Source organism: Pelmatolapia mariae, linkage group LG15 (assembly GCF_036321145.2).
Source record: "Pelmatolapia mariae isolate MD_Pm_ZW linkage group LG15, Pm_UMD_F_2, whole genome shotgun sequence".
In the NCBI taxonomy this organism is placed as follows: Eukaryota; Metazoa; Chordata; class Actinopteri; order Cichliformes; family Cichlidae; genus Pelmatolapia; species Pelmatolapia mariae.
The window spans coordinates 9,913,184-9,933,845 of record NC_086240.1 but is presented as its reverse complement, the minus strand read 5'-3'; the positions used below and the strand labels follow the sequence as shown (position 1 = coordinate 9,933,845).

General features: G+C 41.3%; 1 protein-coding gene across 1 annotated transcript in view; it reads right to left on the bottom strand.

Moving 5' to 3' along the window:
- The window catches only part of LOC134643605 (NACHT, LRR and PYD domains-containing protein 12-like), a 37,768-nt gene extending 17,950 nt beyond the window's left edge, over nt 1-19,818 (bottom strand). The window contains exons 1-4 of the mRNA XM_065472016.1: nt 19,700-19,818; nt 9,993-10,610; nt 7,044-7,282; nt 3,547-5,362 (exon numbers count right to left, since the gene is read on the bottom strand). Coding sequence (XP_065328088.1) covers nt 3,547-5,362; nt 7,044-7,282; nt 9,993-10,610; nt 19,700-19,818 — 2,792 coding nt within the window. The remainder of the gene's footprint in view (nt 1-3,546; nt 5,363-7,043; nt 7,283-9,992; nt 10,611-19,699) is intronic.
- Nucleotides 19,819-20,662: the final 844 nt, after the last annotated feature.

Below are 20,662 nucleotides of genomic sequence, written 5' to 3'. Positions count from 1 at the left end.
CAGCACACAGTTCTGGAGGCCAATTGCGCGGAAGCCAGCTGCAGCGACGGAGAAGATCAGGAGGCCAACTGTGCAGAAGCCAGCGGCGGTGACGGAGAAGATCAAGAGGCCAACCGCACGGAAGCCAGCGGTGGCGACAGAGCAGTTCTGGAGGCCGACCGCAGAACCAGCAGCAGCAAAACAGTTCATGAGACCACCCACAACAGTGAAGTTCCTCAGCAGACGACCTGGAAAGTGGCCGGCACCAGGCCGTGGACATGCTGGACATGGACCTGGACAACAGTGTGGCAGCCGTAGGACCAGACGAGGCAGGACCAGATGGTGGCTGCGTAGCAGGGCCAGACTAAGTCACCAACGCAGCAGCTGGACCAGATGGTGGCATGGCAGCTGTAGGTAATGGAGTAGGTGGTGGCAGTGCAGGCGATGGAATGGAAACCACAGGGGTTGGTGCCGCAGGTGACGGCGTGGAAACCACAGGTGTTGGCACTGCATGCAACGGGGTGGAAAACGCAGGTGTTGGCGCTGCAGGCTGGATGGATCCCTCGGACTCTTCAGCAGAGGCAGACATTGGCTGAACGGGCCACTCAGACATTCCAGCTGAGACAGATGATGGCTAAACGGGCCCCTCAGACTCTTCAGCGGAGACAGAAGACAACTGGAGCTAGGGCTGGGCCATATTATACCGTTCACGGTAATACCGGTACAATCTTAGGCAACGATAAGAAAATGAAATACCGCGATATAATATGGGTAACACGTGCATGTGCAGTGCCTTTGTTTTCATAAGCACATGGCTTAAAAAGCATGGCGGGAACGGAGAATGAGAAGGGAGAAAGCAGATCGTTGAGTGAAACGGATGAACCAGAATTAGTTTGTAAAAATGGTGCCACTTCAGTGATGTGGAACTGGTTTCGTGTTTGTCCGTCAGATACACAACAAAGCACATTTTGTTTTTAGAACATGCAAGCGGGCCATCGTTATTGCCGTATATGTCGGACTAAGGCGCTCGTAAATCTGGGAGTAATCTGGGTCCTAAACTCCGTCCCTTCATGTCCCAAAGTCAAACGAACACTGCAGCATCACTGAGAGTTAAAAACGGTCTAAATTCTTTCACCTTTAATAAAACGATCAGCATTGCTGCTTTACCAGATGTATGAAGGTCTATGAAGTTTAACATCCAGGCATCCATGAGAACAGAATTTATTACATTTAACGGAGTTAGAAGCTAGCCAGAAGTTAGCTCGCTAGTTTCGCTAGTTACCTAAGCATGATATAGCATGTTCTGACTGAGAGATTTCTGAAAAAATTCAAACGTACAGCTCTGCTATCACTTCCAAAATAAATGAAGACAGGAAACTAAACAGCAGTGACGTTTGTAAGGTTACTGAAGCTGGGCTAGCTGGCTTATAATGATGTGCTACGTGATTGCTACCGATACAGCTTTGTTAGCATAACATAAACAGTGAAGCTGAAGGATGAACACTAACCATCAGGAAACTTCACGTTAACTTTTATTGTATGGAAAGTGTTAGAGACAAATGCAATCATGATTATGCTCAGGACATGTCAGCCCATTTCTACTGGAAATGCCTTTTGGTTTAACTTTCAGCAAGGCATTTGCATTTGCACTGTTAAATTTGTATATAGCTTTAATGCACATAAAAAAACAGCTGCTTGTTTAATTGAAAATAAATGGATGGAGTTTTTTTGCGCTAGTAAAGTTGTGGATTTGTATTTTGTCTTGCGTCAATTATATCGTCAGTTATATCGTTATTGCAATTTTTCAAATATATATCGTGATAAATATTTTTGGCCATATCGCCCTGCTCTGACTGGAGCAGCCCCTCGAACCCTCCAGCAGGAACAGACACAGAACCAACAGGCACGGAATCCTCTGGCAGTGACAAACAGACAGCTGGAACAGTTCTCTAGAACCCCCAGCGGGAGCAGATAGCTGGCGCGGTCCATCCTTAACCCTCAGCTGATGCAGAGTGATGCTGGCCGGAAAGCCCAGTGGAAATAAGGAACTGCTAGAGCAGTTCTCATGAACTGCAAGCAGGAACAGATGACTGGTGCGGTTCTCCTGAGTGCCCCAGCAGGAACAATCGGTGGCATGGAAGCCAAGGGGTGCTTGATTGGTTCACCCAAGCCTCCAGCGGGAGCAAATGCAGGACCAGAAGGTGCGGACACCCCTGGCTGCATAGGTAACTGAGCAGGTGGAGGGACAAATAGCAGAGCTAGAGATTGAACTACAGGCAGAGTTAACGGCTGGGCTGTCGGCTGAGCAGATGACAAAGCTGAAAGCTAACAAATGAGCTAATGTTTGCGTTATGGATAGGATTTGAAGATATATCAACTGTTGTAATGATGGTAGTAATGGCGGGTGAGGTGGTGGTTAAACAGGTAGCTAAACTAGTTCTCCTGGGCCTCCGGAACATGAGGAAAATGGCTGGATGTTTTGTCCTTATACGGTTGTAGCTTCTGTACATACATGAGCCTCGTTGCTATAGTTTTCCATTGCACATTTAGAAACCACAAGGTTCTCTTCTTCCAAGGTGCAAGACTGCTCACTTCTGCTTTTTACATGTTTAGTACACATGTTGATTCGTTAAAAGGTCATGCCCTATATGGAGTGACTGGAGATGTTGCTGAAGGGTCACGCCGTATATGGTCTCAGAAAATGTCACACACGCACTCACATACACACACACACACACACACACACACACACACACACACACACACACGCTGACATTGTTTTCGCTCAAATAAAAGGTGCTGTAAGGGGAGTCAGATTCGTAGTTCGCTGGGTTCAGGTGAAGAACCCTAAAAACTGGTTCAAGCTCCCCTTGCAAGTAAAATTACAAAGAGTGCTGTTTTGTCTTGTTTTGTTGCAGTTGGTTGGTCCCTGTATCAGAAGGGTTTGCCTGAAACCCAATATATACGATACCGTAGTCAGGGCATGCCAGGAAACTAAACAGCAGTGACGTTTGTAAGGTTACTGAAGCTGGGCCAGCAGAGCTCCTCCTCTAGCTGGGCGAAAGCTGCCTCCAGACACTCATGTGGGTCATGATCTGCTGCGTAATAGTCACGATCTTCTGTCATATGTGAAGGCTGTGTGGAGTAAGGGTAGACCCAAAATGCAGACTCACGGAAACAAAAGGTGAACTTAAATAGAGCTTTAATGCTGGACGGCAAAAAAGAAAAACGGCTGAACTAGAATCCCAACATTTTGACTAAAAATAGACCTGCAGTAGAAATGTATCTAGGAGGATGCATGTGAAAATAAAGTATTACAACATTAGGCACATGCGTCCCCAGTTTTTTAAAAAAGTCTGGTAACACAACAGCAGCAGTGGTGATCATAGTTTATGGTTCAGCGTCTCGAGTACACTGAGTTGTTGAGCCTTCAAAGAGGTTACAGTTGTACTGGAGAAATCCCAAAACTTTAGGATACAAATTCATACAAAGACAGAAAGCCTGGTGAAATAAATTACTGACACAGTTGGATGTTTAAAGTAAAGACATGAGTACAAATGTACTTACAGAGCTTTGTTGGAGGCTTTGACCAATGGCAGCAGCCTCAGAAGAGTCTCCTCTGAAGCAGAGTATTTCTTCAGGTCAAACACATCCAGATCTTTTTCTGATGACAGTAAGATGAAGACCAGAGCTGACCACTGAGCAGGAGACAGTTTATCTGTGGAGAGACTTCCTGATCTCAGGGACTGTTGGATCTCCTCCACTAGAGAACGGTCATTCAGTTCATTCAGACAGTGGAAAAGATTGATGCTTTTCTCTGCAGACAGATTCTTCCTGAGCTGCTTCTTGATGTACTGGACTGTTTCCTGATTGGTCTTTGAGCTACTTCCCTTCTGCGTCAGCAGACCTCGTAGGAGAGTCTGATTGGTCTGCAGTGAAAGTCCCAGGAGGAAGCGGAGGAACAAGTCCAGGTGTCCATTTGGACTCTGTAAGGCCTTGTTCACAGCACTCTGGTAGAAGAGTTTCTTTGCAGATTCTGTTTCTATGCTTGAATCTTGTTTTCTAAATAACTTGGACAATTTAAATTGTTGATGTTTAAGCAGATTGAGTCCAGAGTTGATGAAGGTCAGATGGACATGAAGAGCAGCCAGAAACTCCTGAACACTCAGATGGATGAAGCAGAACACCTTGTCCTGGTACAGTCCTCTCTCCTCTTTAAAGATCTGTGTGAACACTCCTGAGTACACTGAGGCTGCTCTGATATCGATGCCACACTCTGTCAGGTCTGATTCATAGAAGATCAGGTTTCCTTTCTGCAGCTGATCAAAAGCCAGTTTTCCCAGAGACTGCATCATCTTCCTGCTCTCTGGACTCCAGTGTGGATCTGTCTCAGCTCCTCCATCAAACTTGACCTGCTTCACTTTGGCCTGAACCACCAGGAAGTGGATGTACATCTCAGTCAGGGTCTTGGGCAGCTGTCCTCCCTCTCTGGTTTCCAGCACATCCTCCAGAACTGTAGCAATGATCCAGCAGAAGACGGGGATGTGGCACATGATGTGGAGGCTTCGTGATGTCTTGATGTGGGAGATGATCCTGATGGCCTGCTCCTCATCTCTGAATCTCTTCCTGAAATACTCCTCCTTCTGTGGGTCAGTGAACCCTCTGACCTCTGTTACCATGCCAACACATTGTGGAGGGATCTGATTGGCTGCTGCAGGTCGTGTGGTTATCCAGAGGCGAGCAGAGGGAAGCAGTTTTCCCCTGATGAGGTTTATCAGCAGCACATCCACTGAGGTGGACTTTCTAGGGTCAGTCAGGATTGTAGTTTTGTGGAAGTCCAGAGGAAGTCGACACTCATCCAGACCATCAAAGATGAACACAACCTGGAAGTCTTCAAAGCTGCAGATTCCTGCTTCTTTGGTTTCAGTAAAGAAGTGATGAACAAGTCCCACCAAGCTGAACTTTTCCTCTTTCAGCACATTCAGCTCTCTGAAAGTGAATGGAAATATGAACTGGATGTCCTGGTTAGCTTTGTCTTCAGCCCAGTCCAGGCTGTATTTCTGTGTTAAGACTGTTTTCCCAATGCCAGCCACTCCCTTTGTCAGCACTGTTCTGATTGGTTCATCTCTTCCAGGTGAGGCTTTAAAGATGTCTTCTTGTCTGATTGTTGTTTCTGGTCTGTCTGGTTTCCTGGATGCTGTTTCAATCTGTCTGACCTCATGTTCATCATTGACCTCTGCAGTCCCTCCCTCTGTGATGTAGAGCTCTGTGTAGATCTGATTCAGAAGGGTTGGGTTTCCTGCTTTAGCGATGCCCTCAAACACACACTGGAACTGCCCTTCCAAGTTAGACTTGAATTTAAGCTGACAGTTTTGAAGAGCCTCTGAATTTGAAACAGGAGATAAGATGATTGGCCCACTGCGGTTTATATAGTGCGAATAACTTTATTGATTCATTTGTTTCTTCTAGGCTGGACTACTGTAATTCATTATCATCAGGATGTTCTAAAAACTCCCTGAAAAGCCTTCAATTAATCCAAAATGCTGCAGCAAAGAGTACTGGTTATTAATTATTGATTTACTTTGACCATTTTAAACAAATAGCATCCTGGACAGCACTGTATTAAAATATTTAATATCTTTAGTTCGTGGATATTTTGGGAATAAAATAAATTGTTTTACTGCTACAATATAACTTTCAGTATTAACATTATTAAGTATTAACATAAAGTCATTGGCATCAGATTAACAATTTTTATTTACACGTGCAGCCATAATCATTGTATACACACATTGCATATTGTGCTCATTAAAAGAGTTAATGCCCAGTCAATAGAAGGTCATAAGCTTCGTTGAGCATGATGTCTCAGTCGATATATTGTAGGTGACTGGAGCGACATAAGGTTAAATAGCACACACGCTTACAATACACAGGATTTAGAGGTAGGCCAGGCCAAAGACCTGAAATTCATTTAGCTTCTAACTGCATTTGAGTTTGCTTAGTAACAGATTACAGAAGACGAGTCAAGAAGAGGACAAGCCCACAAGGACCATCTGGGCCTGAAACTATTTGCCATGTATGGAAAAATGTGATAGAAAGAAAGAAAGAGGAACTTCTTTGTCTGCTTTTTACATTGACCATTATTGTAACTGATGCATGTGATGTTCATTGACGCAAGAAGGAGCGTAAACCCTGATGTATTAAAAACATTCTGAAATGCATTCTTGGGTGGAGATCTACGCTGATGTGTTGCAGTGTGCATCTTCCCGCGCATGTTCAATGAAGATGACTTCACTCTTCTGGGCCTCTCTTGGTTTGTTATATTCCTCAACATTTTATCAGTTTATCAGACAAAATCATTTTAGTATTTAAAATATTAATACATTTCTAAAAACTCTGGTTTGAAATGTAAGAGCCACTTGAAACCATAAAGAGTGAATGTCTAAATGTATTATAAGGTTCTAAAGCATGACACTTATCACTATTTCTGAGTCCAAACATTTTAGATAGTTTTATAAATTTTTTATAATCTGCTATGAACCATCCTCACATCTCATCTAAAGCTCTCTAACCACGTCCTCTGTTTTAATGTTATTTGCTGTTACATGGAGTGAACTAAAGTTAGACATCATTAAAGCAAACCAAACCTTTCAATCATTGGAGCTCTGACTTTAGTCATACTGCAAAGCTTAGACTACAGAGATACCACATGGAAACACTCAGAGCTCTGATCGGTCAGCTCAGGCTTCATGTGTTTCTGCCATACTGATGTCTATACAGACAAACAAATGAATTCTTACCTTCTGATAAATGTGATGAATCTTCCTGGGCTGAGGGACTTCCTGTTGGAGGAAAGTGCACCTTGAATCATGAACTGGTCTCTTTAAAAACAAAAAAAAGCTTCAAAATAATGTAAATATTAAGTTTGTACTAAAAGAATCTGATGAGAAAAACACAAAATTTAAAAGTCAGACTAAAACAGTTTAATGCATTTATAAAATAAATTGTGATGATGTCATATCTGCATACTGCAATCAGTGTTGTTTCTTTTTCCTCTAACTGACCTTCATTCATCTTCTCTAAAATCGACCTCGCCACCTCCATCACACGGTCTGAATATGCCTGCACCATCACATCTACTGTTTTCAGTCTGTCTGCGTTCTCCAGGTGGCACTTATAGATTCTGGTGAAGTCACTTCCAGGTTCATACTGCAGGTAAAAGTGGAAAAGCTTCAGCTCCTCCTCTCCCATTTCTTTCAACATTTCCAGCAGCTGCACTGGTAAAGCCTTCTCCATCTCTGATCTGGAAAACATGAGAGCGTGTTGTAGAATTACAGGGATTATTTTACATAACCATCATCTTTATCATTGCATTAATTATCATTTCATCCAAGCATTTATTGAGGTTGCTGGCATTATGTTATAATTTGTATTACAGGTGTTATCATAATCACATATTAACATGTTTATTACAGGTGCAGTTATAACCACTTTAAATCATTGAGTTAAATCTATAATCTTAAAAGCTTATATGCTGAGTATATTGTTACAGTAAAATAGTAGCTGAGCAAAGGCCTGAATGTATTCAGCTTCTTGTTGCATTTGAGTTTGCCTAGCAACAGGTGACAGAAGGAGGACAAGTCCATGGGGACCTCAAAGGCCTGAGATCATCACCATATTTGGAAGAGGATGCCAGAAAGGGGAACTTCTGTGTCTGCATTTATCTCTTAGAATTGATCGTTGTCTGTAAAAGAGGCAAACAATGTTCTTAAGATGCAAATTATGTGCTTGTAAACGCAAGAGGGGGCGTTATAATACCCTGATGTTATAAAAACCAATCTGAAGTGTATTTTTGGGCGGAGGTTTACAACTGATGTTCTGCAGTTTACATCTCCCCACGCTGCGCGTATTCATTAAAATCAATTGTTTTGATCATGCTCTTCTGGACCACCATTGTTTTACTCTCGTCCTCAATTTCAAACTCTTAACAGTGTGTCTTGATGCATTCTCAATCATCCAGGAAAGTAAATCTCCAAAAGTTGAATCTGTTCATCTGGACGTAGCGTTTTGTGGGAGAAACGTTTCGTCACTCATCCAAGTGACTTCTTCAGTCTCAGCTGACTGCAGGTTTCCCCAAACCTTATAAACAGTACATTTGCATAATGACTGAAACCAGCCCACTGAAGGAACAATGGGCTGGGAGGTCAGTTCCTTAATCATAATTATGCAAATTCCCATGACCATTGATCAACAATCACTGACCAAAACCCACTGATCAAAGAACACTGATCAATGGCCATGAGTACCATTCACAGAGAGTTGGGGAATGGCTGCAATCACAGCGTTGTAAGATGGCGAAAGATGTACCCTTAGGCCCCCTCCTCGATTCAGAGATGGTCTTTCCCTCTTCACGTAAATGGCCTCCTTGACTCCGCGCTCAAACCAGCGTTCCTCCCTGTCCAGGATGTGTACATCCTCATCGTTGAAAGTGTCCACTGGCCTGTAGGTGTAAATAAACTGCAGAGTCCTGGCCTGATGAGGAACTGACCTCCCAGCCCATTGTTCCTTCAGTGGGCTGGTTTCAGTCATTATGCAAATGTACTGTTTATAAGGTTTGGGGAAACCTGCAGTCAGCTGAGACTGAAGAAGTCACTTGGATGAGTGACGAAACGTTTCTCCCACAAAACGCTACGTCCAGATGAACAGATTCAACTTTTGGAGATCTTAACAGTGTGAATAACAGTCTCATCACATCTAGTTTTTACTTTTTTAGTATATTTCACAACAGATTACATGTTTAATCTGGATTATGGGAAAAACATCATATACAGAATGATAATGAATCAATGACTAGATCTGATACAACAAGAATTGACCCAAAAGCACAGTGACACATTTAACAGCACCCTCTGGTGGTCATACATATTTAATTTAATGTAACTTCAGGTCCAACACTGCTGTTAATATATAAATGAAAGAGAAAGTGAATGAACTGATCAAACTGTCAACAGAAAACAAAGAGAGCTTACAGTCTTTAGAAAACTGCTTACAGGTTGGGGGTTGGGAAGGGCACCTGTAACCGGAAGGTTGCCGGTTCGATCCCCGGCCTCTCTGTCCTGGTCGTTGTGTCCTTGGGCAAGACACTTTACCCTACCGCCTACTGGTGTTGGCCAGAGGGGCCGATGGCGCGATATGGCAGCCTCGCCTCTGTCAGTCTGCCCCAGGGCAGCTGTGGCTACAACCGTAGCTTGCCTCCACCAGTGTGTGAATGTGAGCGTGAATGAATAATGTCATTGTAAAGCGCTTTGGCTGCCTTGAAAAGTGCTATATAAATCCAATGCATTATTATTATAATTATTAGAATCGGCTGAAGTCTCTAAAACATGAAATATGAAGTCAAATAAAGAAAATGAAAGCAGAGGACTCCAGAAAAAGATTAACATTAAAATCTTTTATTGTGGTCTACATATATACTGGTACCTGTTTACCATGAGGTGTATAAATCTGCTCTAGAGTCAGGAATGTGGCACCAAGAAGGAATTCATCATAGTTACAATATAATTATGTGATGATGGGAAAATTCTGGTCCTTATTCAAATTCAAATTCAATTCATTTTTTTTTATTTATTTACAACCATACACAGTATGATATAAGGTGAAATGCTTATAGTTGTGCAATGCCCGACCATGAAATGACAGTAGTTTTACAGTAAGATATACAAATTTACAGGTTATTACAAAATTTACAGATTTAACTTAGAGTCCAGTCCTACACCTGGTTCAGGACCCGAATAGCCTGGGGGAAGAAACTCCTCCTCATTCTCTCTGTTTTTGCCTTGAGGGAGCGGAAGCGCTTCCCAGACCTCAACAGTGAGAAGAGTCCATTGTTGGGATGGGAGAGGACCATCATAATCCATCATAATAAGCGCCTTGAGGTGACTTTTGTTGTGATTTGGCGCTATATAAATAAAATTGAATTGAATTGAATAATCCTCCTGGCTTTGGTCTTGCACCGCTTGGTGTAGATGGACAGCAGGTCAGGGAGCTCTGATTGAATAATGGGTTCGGCCGAGCGCACCACTCTTTTCAGATCTCGTCTGTCCTGCTTGGTGCTGTTCCCAAACCAGGTGCAGATGTTTCCCGTCAGGATGCTCTCAATGGTGCAAGAGTAAAAGTTCTTGAGCACCTTCAGTGGCAGATGGAAGTCTCTAAGTCTTCTGAGGAAGAAGAGACGCTGACGGGCTTTCTTAACCAGGGCGTTGATGTGAAAGGACCATGACAGGTCCTGAGTGATGTGGACACCCAGGTATCGGAAACTGTCCACTCTCTCCACTGACGTACCACTGATGATGATGAGGGGTTTGTAATTCCTCGCCTGCTTTGTAGTGAAGTCCACGATCAGCTCCTTAGTCTTCCTGATGTTTAGGAGGAGGTTATTCTCCTGGCACCAGTTCTCCAGGTTCCTAATCTCCTCCAGGTAGGCCTTCTCGATGTTGTCGGAGATCAGGCCCACAACAACAGTGTTGTCAGCAAACTTGACAATGGAGGTGGTGTCTGATGTGGCTACACAGTCATAAGTGTACAGTGAGTACAGCAGGGGGCTTAAAACACAGCCCTGAGGCACTCCAGTGCTGAGTGAGATGGAGGGAAAGACATGTTTTCCCACCCTCACTGATTGGGGTCTGTCTGTGAGGAAGTTGAGGATCTACTGACACAGTGATGAGCTGAGTCCTAGATTCGTCAACTTGGTGAAAAGCTTAGAGGAAATTATTGTGTTGAATGCTAAACTGTAGTCCACGAACAGCATAATAACATAATTCCCTCTGCCAGTGTCCAGGTGACTCAGGGACGTGTGGAGCAGGTGAGATATGGCATTGTCTGTGGAATGATTAGTCCGGTAAACAAACTCAAGCGAGTTGATGGTGGCAGGAAGTGAAGAAGTGATGAATCTAATGAGCTGCTTCTCCTCTGTTAAAGCAGACAAAAACAGAAGAAATGACGTGATGCTGCTGGGAGTTACATCACAGACTAGCAGCATTTAGTTACTCAGCATATATTTAATCCTTATTATCTGCTCCTCTCAGCTTTGTTTACCTCTGACAACAAGAACATTTAGCCAACAGTCGTGAAATTATGAACAGTCATCAGCATAGTCACCTATATTGTCCTTTAGTGCTGGAGCAGCAGGAACACAAGTTAATCTGCAATCTCTTTTTCTCTCAAAAAGTGACAGCAGTGTTCACACTTCCTGCTCTGACTTGGCTTCAGGATGTCTAGAGGCAAGAATCAAGAGCACGCAAAGGTAGTAAGCGCATTAATGGTCATGTGCTCAGCACACTGAGGAAGAGTGGCTAAAGGAGCTGCTGCGGAGCATCGCAGTTGTAACGCAGTTTCCCTTTGATGGCTAACTGGTATGATAATGGCTATAACTGTTTGCGAATGTTAAAGTTATGTCTCAGTATACTGATACCATGTTGGAAGGGTTACTTAATTATTTAGTACTATCTCCCATGATGATTACATTGGTTAAAGAACTTTTCTATTGTTTATTGTTTAGTTTAATTGTTTCTAACTTGCCATGTTCTTGCCTTACTACTAGCACCAAATTTGGATTAAGCCTGTGTGAGTACAAGAAAATAATTATTAGAATGTAATGTGTTAAATTTGTTTAGATCAGACGAATAGGAATGGATTTGTCTCTGTGTTTCAGTTTGGCTTAGCTGTAGGCCTGAGAGTGTGTAATTGTGTAGAGAGAAAGGAATTTATGGTCTGGTGTCATAAATAAAAGGAGCCAGGAAGTTACAGTTGGGGGTTGCTGATGCTTGTACCTTTAATAAAAGTTCATAATTGTTATAACTTAGAAGTAGGTTTGCAGGAGACTCTCCACCTGATCTGTAAATGTAAGACAATAAGAGCCAATGGCCCAGTGGATGCAGAGTGGTGGTCTCAATATTTGTAATATGTTAACTCTGTTTTGTATGTGGTCTAAAGGAATTTGGTGTAGCTTGGGTGAGGTTACTTTTATGACCCCTAGGAACTCACGTACGCAGAGACACATACCCACAGTGCTTTAACTGTTACACTCCTACATCCACACGCACACTCACTCACGCACACTCACTCACGTGCACTCACACATACATACAGGTACGCACATACATTCACTCACGTGCACTCACATAGACATACGGGTACGCACACACACAGGCATTCACGTGCTCGTGCACATAGACACAGACACAGAGTTTGGAGCATACCATGGGGATTTATGATGCGGCCGCTTCTATAAAGCTGGCTGTAACTAACAAAGGGGTGAAGATTTTGCAGAGGGGCACCGGCCTAGCAAGTCTTCCCTTCTAGAAGATGTATGCTTAAATGAAAATGAATAAAGATGAATACCGTTTTTGTAAAAATGACTACTGAGTCCGGTGCCATCTCTGGATGCTCGAGGAATAAAAGAACTGGGGTAAAACTGATTTCGCAACACCTGCCAAGCTATGATGCAAACAATTCTTCTCTGGAACTTAATTAATAAGAGTTATGGACTGCTGCAGTCTTTCTGGCTGTAGACTTAAGTCAGACTTGTATGCCCAGCACTTCCAGTGTATATATTCTACAAGCAGACTGTGTTATTTAAACACCAAATATTCATCGGCTTCACTTTCTGATCCAGGATTCAAAGACATTCAGCAGAGTTAATTTGTTGCAGAATCACTTGTTCCAGTTCATTCAAACACAGCTGCAGTCAGAGAAACAGATGCAGAGACAGAGGAACATTGTGTGATGAAGAAGAGTTCAGCTTTCTTCTTCAAACTGTACAGACACTGGAGACAGCAGTGATGCTTTCAGTGACCATGTTCCTGTTAATCACAGTTATAGTTTTTACAGGATGATTTGCTGAAACTGTTTGAAAACACATCTTTGTTATTGTTACTGTTTACCTGCTTAGTACTTTTTCTGTATTGTGTGTGTTGTAGAAAGTAGGACCTGAAGTTCTTTTATTTTGAGACTAAACATGTTGGACAACAAGACAGAATCAGAACAATCAAATATAAACCCACAGAGCTGAAAACAAAGCTTTCTCTGCACAACTCCCTGTTTAAGCAGGGGAAGTAGTTTCTAGTTTCATAGAGTTCGTCAAATTCCTGTGGTAACAGTCATGTGACTGTTAGTAGCTCAGAGAGGTGTTACAAAACAGGAAGTGGGGTTGCCAAGCGGTTGCTATGTTTCTGATGTCACACAGACTATGGGCTGGATTATAAACCAGAGAAACCTCAGGCTGCTCTTCCTGCTCAGGTCAAATGTCATCTTTCTGCCACTTGTTTACTGAGTGTTGTATGTCTTAGAGGTATTGCACAATGCCCTCTAATACAGGCTCTGTTTACTATTCTACTGATTTTTGATTTAAATATGATGAACTCACCCAATGTGGGAGGAGCATGTAAGAAATTAAAAATCGAACACGCAAACTTAAATATTTAAATTTAGAAATTATAGTTCTGGAATGTGAGACTATGATGGAATGAAATAATAGTTTTTCTCTCTGATGCTTTTAAGGCCTTTTAAAATAAAGATTCTGCTGGTTTTAAAGTAGCGGTAACGGACAGTGGCCAATTACAGGGCTCTAGACTGCTACCAAATTTCTCAAAGGTGCGACTAAAAAAAATCCTAGTTCGCACCGGTGTGACCATCCGTTCGAGTAAAAATAAAAAAAGTCTCTGTAATTCTGAAAGTTTCCATGTGGTCAACAACAGACACACATTATACTCATATTGTGGTCTAAATTCAATTCAATTCAATTCAGTTTTATTTATATAGTGCCAAATCACAACAAAAGTCGCCTCAAGGCGCTTTATATTGTACAGTAGATAGCACAATAATAAATACAGAAAAAAACCCAACAATCATATGACCCCCTATGAGCAAGCACTTAGGCGACAGTGGGAAGGAAAAACTCCCTTTTAACAGGAAGAAACCTCCGGCAGAACCAGGCTCAGGGAGGGGCGGGGCTGTGATTAGTTGGGGTGAAAGAAGGAAAACAGGATAAAGACATGCTGTGGAAGAGAGACAGAGATTAATAACAGATATGATTCGATGCAGAGAGGTCTATTAACACATAGTGAGTGAGAAAGGTGACTGGAAAGGCAAAACTCAATGCATCATGGGAATCCCCGGCAGCCTACGTCTATTGCAGCATAACTAAGGGAGGATTCAGGGTCACCTGGTCCAGCCCTAACTATATGCTTTAGCAAAAAGGAAAGTTTGAAGCCTAATCTTGAAAGTAGAGATAGTGTCTGTCTCCTGAATCCAAACTGGAAGCTGGTTCCACAGAAGAGGAGCCTGAAAACTGAAGGCTCTGCCTCCCATTCTACTTTTAAATACTCTAGGAACAACAAGTAGGCCTGCAGAGCGAGGGCGAAGTGCTCTAACAGGGTGATATGGTACTACAAGGTCATTAAGATAAGATGGGGCCTGATTATTTAAGACCTTGTATGTGAGGAGCAGGATTTTGAATTCAATTCTGGATTTAACAGGAAGCCAATGAAGGGAAGCCAAAACAGGAGAAACATGCTCTCTCTTTCTAGTCCCTGTCAGGACTCTTGCTGCAGCATTTTGGATTAGCTGAAGACTTTTCAGTGAGTTTTTAGGACATCCTGATAATAGTGAATTACAGTAGTCCAGCCTGGAAGTAATAAATGCATGAACTAGTTTTTCAGCATCACTCTGAGACAGGATATTTCTAATTTTAGAGATGTTGCACAAATGGAAGAAAGCAGTCTTGCATATTTGTTTAATATGTGCGTTGAAGGACATGTCCTGGTCAAAAATGACTCCAAGGTTCCTCACAGCATTACTGGAGGCCAAGATAATGCCATCCAGAGTAAGAATCTGGTTAGATACCATATTTCTAAGATTTTCAGGGCCGAGTACAATAACCTCAGTTTTATCTGAATTAAGAAGCAGAAAGTTAGCGGCCATCCAGGTCTTTATGTCTTTAAGACATTCCTGCAGTTTAACTAATTGGTGTGTGTTACCTGGCTTCATGGATAGATAGAGCTGCGTGTCATCTGCATAGCAGTGTAAATGTATGCTATGTCTTCTAATGATGCTGCCTAAAGGAAGCATGTATAATGTAAACAGAATTGGTCCTAGCACTGAACCCTGTGGAACTCCATAATTGACCTCAGTGTGTGAAGAGGACTCTCCATTTACATGTACAAATTGGAGTCTATTAGATAGATATGATTTAAACCACTGCAGTGCAGTACCTGTAATACCTACAGCATGTTCTAATCGCTCTAATAGGATATTATGGTCAACAGTATCGAACGCAGCACTGAGGTCTAGCAGGACAAGCACAGAGATGAGTCCACTGTCAGAGGCCATAAGAAGATCATTTGTAACCTTCACTAAAGCTGTTTCTGTGCTGTGATGAGCTCTGAAACCTGACTGAAACTCTTCAAATAAGCCATTCCTCTGCAGATGATCTGTTAGCTGTTTGACAACTACTCTTTCAAGGATGTTTGATATGAAAGGAAGGTTGCAGATTGGCCTATAATTAGCTAAGACAGCTGGGTCTAGAGATGCTTTTTAAGTAAAGGTTTAACTACAGCCAGCTTGAAGGCCTGTGGTACATAGCCGATTATTAGAGATAGGTTGATTATATTTAAGATTTAAGCATTAATTAATGGCAGGACTTCTTTGAGCAGTTTTGTAGGAATGGGGTCTAAAAGACACGTTGATGATTTGGAGGAATTAATTATTGAAGTTAACTCAGAAAGATCGATTGGAGAAAAAGAGTCTAACTTAACATCAATGGTACTAAAAGTAGATGTAGATAATATTACATCTGTGGGATGATTATTGGTAATTTTTTCTCTAATGATAAAAATTTTATTTGTGAAGAAGTTCATGAAGTCATTACTAGTTAACGTTAAAGGGATTGTTGGCTCAACAGTCCTCTGATAAGAATAAATCAATCATAAATGCCAAGCCTACGGTATGATATTCAGTTTGAAGCCTTTGAGGCACTTTAATTTTAGATTTTCTTTTTATGTAATATATCTTGAGATGTTTTAGGTTTAAATTTCATCTCTGAAGCACTTTTTCAGTACTGTATTTTTCAGACTATAAAGCTATCCCCCCAGCATTACGCGTCCATATTTTCTTTTCAAACTTCACTGCAGTGTGTTTCACACCTCAATCCTTTAGTAGACAATTAAACAAATAAAATTAAACTGCAATAAATTACAGGTAGCAATAAAATAAACTGCTAACTTTTTTACGCTACGTCCACACCTACCCGGGCATTCTTGAAAATGGAGCTTTTCGCGAAAAATGCAGATTTTTGAAAACTCAGTTTTTGTGTTTACGTGTGGACGAGGAATACAGAGTTCGTCTCGCAATGTCAAAGGTATGTGCTTTTTTTTCTGGTCACGCTGTGCTCCACGTTACTTTTTACATGAGATGAATTTGTACAATGTTGTATAGAGACAAAATACTGTTAATCTTACTATATGCAGTTTTTACATGCTTACATACACACACACAGTTACTGTCCCTCCATTTAGAAAGACAGAGGCATCATGGTGTAATTATTTTACATGTAGTTGTTTTTTCCTGTGTAATAATATTCAACATTGCTATCACTACATTTTTCAAAAATATATTTTTGTGCAAAATGGGTTCAAAAACATAAACAACTGTGGGGTACTGTCTGTCTGTGATTTGGACGGGGGGAACACTTGTTGCAGGATCAGCCTGATATTATTTGTATCCCTCTTTACTGTATAAAGAGGTAACATCTCCAAAATTTCAGAAGTAGTAAGATGTTCAGTTTGAAGCCTTTGAGGTACTTTTAAGTTTTATTTAATATATCTTGAGATGTCTATCTCCAAAATTTCAGGAGTAGTTAGTCATTATAAAAAGTGTTTGTGAACTAAAAATCAAGAATGTGAAATACTGTTTGTCCGTGATTTGGACAGCCCAGCGCGCATTACCGACACAGGGAAACAAATTCTGCCAGGGAGACCTACCTTGGCACCACCATTGTGCAGGTGAAGCCAAAGGCAAGATATGCTTCATCATATTTTCTAGTCTTTGGCTTGGAAGCAATTTCAAAAACCTGTGTCTGTTGCAATCTTCTATACACAAACCAAAGATCATCTACAGTGGAAATAAGTATTTACACCTGCTTAGAGACATTTAATGTTAACCAACACACACGCGCGCGCACAAACACACACACACACAGGCACTCACAAACTTCAAAAGGAGGAAGAGTTTTTAACGGTCTGCCTCATTGGTCCAGCTGTGAGTCTGTTACCATGAACTATGGAGCAGCAGATTTGCGCTGTTTGAGCTGGAACTAAGCTGCACACAGCTGATGTTAGTGAGGAAAACATTACAGACTGCTTCACTTATCTTCACAGGGAGCTTCACATGGAAACGATCAGCATTAATCACAAACACCAAGTTCAGGAAAGAGGAACTTCGAGCAGGAAGGAAACACCCAGAGAGCCGTTCACAGGCCACCATCACAGCAGTGGTGTGTTGTAACTTCTGAGAGACAAATGCTTTGTCCAAATTCAATTGTTACATGCTTCTACCTACCTGGTCCAGGTAGGACGGGTCCTTTGAAGGCTGGGTAGGCCGGAAGTGAGTGGCTGTGAGATTGGACAGTCTTCTAGCCTTCGTTCTACTCCCGCCCTTACTTGTGTTTTGTTGGTCGCTAGCGCCACAGCGTGAAAACTTTAAAATGGACCCAGAAATGTTGCTTCATTTTTTTTTATTATCGTTATCGTCTTCGCCGGCATGTTTTGTACTTTAGGCTCATCAGAGACAGTCATATCCAGGTAAAATAATTTTCCTTAATCTACACACAGGAATTAGCAATTACTTAGCTAGTTTCATGAATAATTTCAGTGACTTAATGATTGCTGGTCATTCGTACACATTTAATGTATTATATAAAATGTATGAACTAAATGTCTTAGAAACTTATAGAAGAACATTTTCTATTTATTTTCTATTATTCATTTGATCCTGTAACTTATTTTTGTGCATAGATGGGCTCTAAAAATCTCACAAAGCTGAAAACAGGTTTATTTTTGAGTTCACAAAAAGGCTTACTTACACAGATGAAGTGTATTCACAGCGAATTAGTATATTTTACTTAAGCTTAATTATCAGAATAATGCTCTGATCCCTTAAAATAAACGAAATCATAACTTTCTACTAAAACTATTTATGTTGTTCTCCACCTTTTCCTTACCCGACCAGACCCTGCAGGATTAACCCAGTGTCCCAGTTCTGATTATTGTTGATGTGTTATAAACAGTGTTGGTCAAGTTACTTGAAAAAAGTAATCAGTAACTAATTACTGATTACTTCCCCCCAAAAGTAATCCAGTTACTTTACTGATTACTTATTTTCAATAGTAATTAATTACTTAGTTACTTTTTAAAAACACGATTTACAACCTGAATAGGTGATAAAGCGATAGATCTTTCAGCCCAATTCTACTTTTTCTGCATAATCCATCATACAAAACGTAATCAAATGGAAAAGTCTCTTTTTAAAACTTGTTTTATTAGTTTTAACCTTTTAACTTTATGCATCAAGCAAAAATGAAATTATATCCAACATTCTCTGACTGGAAGAAATGTGTTTAACATTTAAACCTATTTTCTGCACATTCAAATAGATGCAAGTAAAACACAGCAGAAAATAAATAAAATCAAAGACTAGCGGTCCTGTTGCTCTGTTTTCACCTGTAAAGCAGGAGTGGGTCAGGTGGAGTTTTGCCCTGGTGCAAGTGAGCCGCAGCAGTCAGTGGAAGAATCCGCGAGTTTCTCTGTGAATTTCCCATTACGTCATAGCGCACTCGGTGCTTGCTTGGAAGTTTAGGGGTTTTTTTCGCTGCAAAAAGTTTTCTTCCCACGCACCACGGACACTAATGTTTTTGTCACTTTTTATGGAATCAAACTCAAAATAAGGTCAGTACTTCCACGCTTTAAACGCTGCACGCTCATACTCTCTCCCGCACTCGATATATTATCCATTGTTGATCTGCACACAGCTGTTGTCACGAACGTCGCACTAGCTTACGTCATTGTTATAAGACATTCTCGCAAAAAAATCCAGGTTTTAGTAACGCAGTAACGCAACTTTCCTATGGGAAAGTAATGGTAATCTAATTACCGTTTTTGCAATAGTAATCCCTTACTTTACTTGTTACTTGAAAAAAGTAACCAGATTACAGTAATGCGTTACTGCCCATCTCTGGTTATAAATATTATTGTATTATTGTTATTGACTTTATTATTATTACATTAATTTCCATTTAAAATTGTTCAAAGTTAGCATTGTGTTCGTACATGTTAAAAGTACCTGTAAATAAAATGAGTTCATTGACAAATGTCTGTCCACTGGACAATAAACCCGACCACATCTGAATTCAGAGAGCAAAATGCCTCAAATTAATACACTGCTGTGTGTTTATCTACACGGAAATGCGGCTGAATGACAACATCACCCACGTGGCCATTCAGCTATCAGTGCGGACAGAGACGCCGGCACATCTGGAAAAGCACACGGCGGTGGCCTGTGTGTTTACATCAATACAATACAATACAATACAATACAGTCAGAAAATCAACCAGAATCAACACTGATTATAATGTCAGTGCAGAATTATTTCTCAGTTGGTTACTCTGACCTCGTTGGTCCAGGTTCAGCACTGAAGACTGGAGGTGGATCTTTGGACCAGTCACTCCTCACAGACGGATAGCTGCACCCTGCAGACTGTGCTCTGTCCTCCTCTTCCTCCATCATCATTTTCAATCAGTCTGAGAGGTAAACCACAAACACTCAGTGAGTTCACAGTAACAGGAGTAACTGAGTTACAGTCGCTGACCTCTGACCTGTCATGTGAAGTAAAAACGAGGTTAATATGTCTGTAGGTTCTCAGTCATCCAGGTCATGTGATCTAAGGAGCTTAGAAAGAAAAAAGAGACTTCAGGTTTCTTCAAGACGTTTCATCAGAGAAGCTTCTTCAGTTCTAAAACCAAACGGTGGAGAGTCCCAGATAGAGCAGGGCGATATGATCAAAAATATTTATCACGATATACCTGATGATATAATTGACACTAGACAAAATACTTTACAACTCCACAACTTTATTAGTGCAAAAAACAAAACCACATTTCCATTTCCGTAATGCTCTGACAATCCATCAAGCAGTCCGGGTTTGTAGCTTAGCAAAGTCATACTAAAACATTTGACAGATTTTCAAGTGCCGTGTACCACATAAAATCGTTTCGAGGTCAGTAAAAACAACCAGAATTCATACATAAGGCACACGGGATTATAAGGGGCACCGTTGATTTTCAGGAAAAAAAAAATCAAAGGATTGATTTTAAGTGTGCCGTATTTTCCGAAAAAACACGTTAATAACCACTAGCATGCGCTACCAAAAATAGTGCTTTGTTCCACACCACTGACCACCACACACCACCACAGCACTTTTACAAACCAATTCTGGTTCATCCGTTTCATTTAACGATCTGCTTTAGTCACCATGCTTTTTCCACCGTGTGCGTATGAAAACAAAGGCAACTGATTGAATGATTGAATCCATGAATCTGAAAACGTGTTTGTGAGTGAAAGAGACAGACATGTA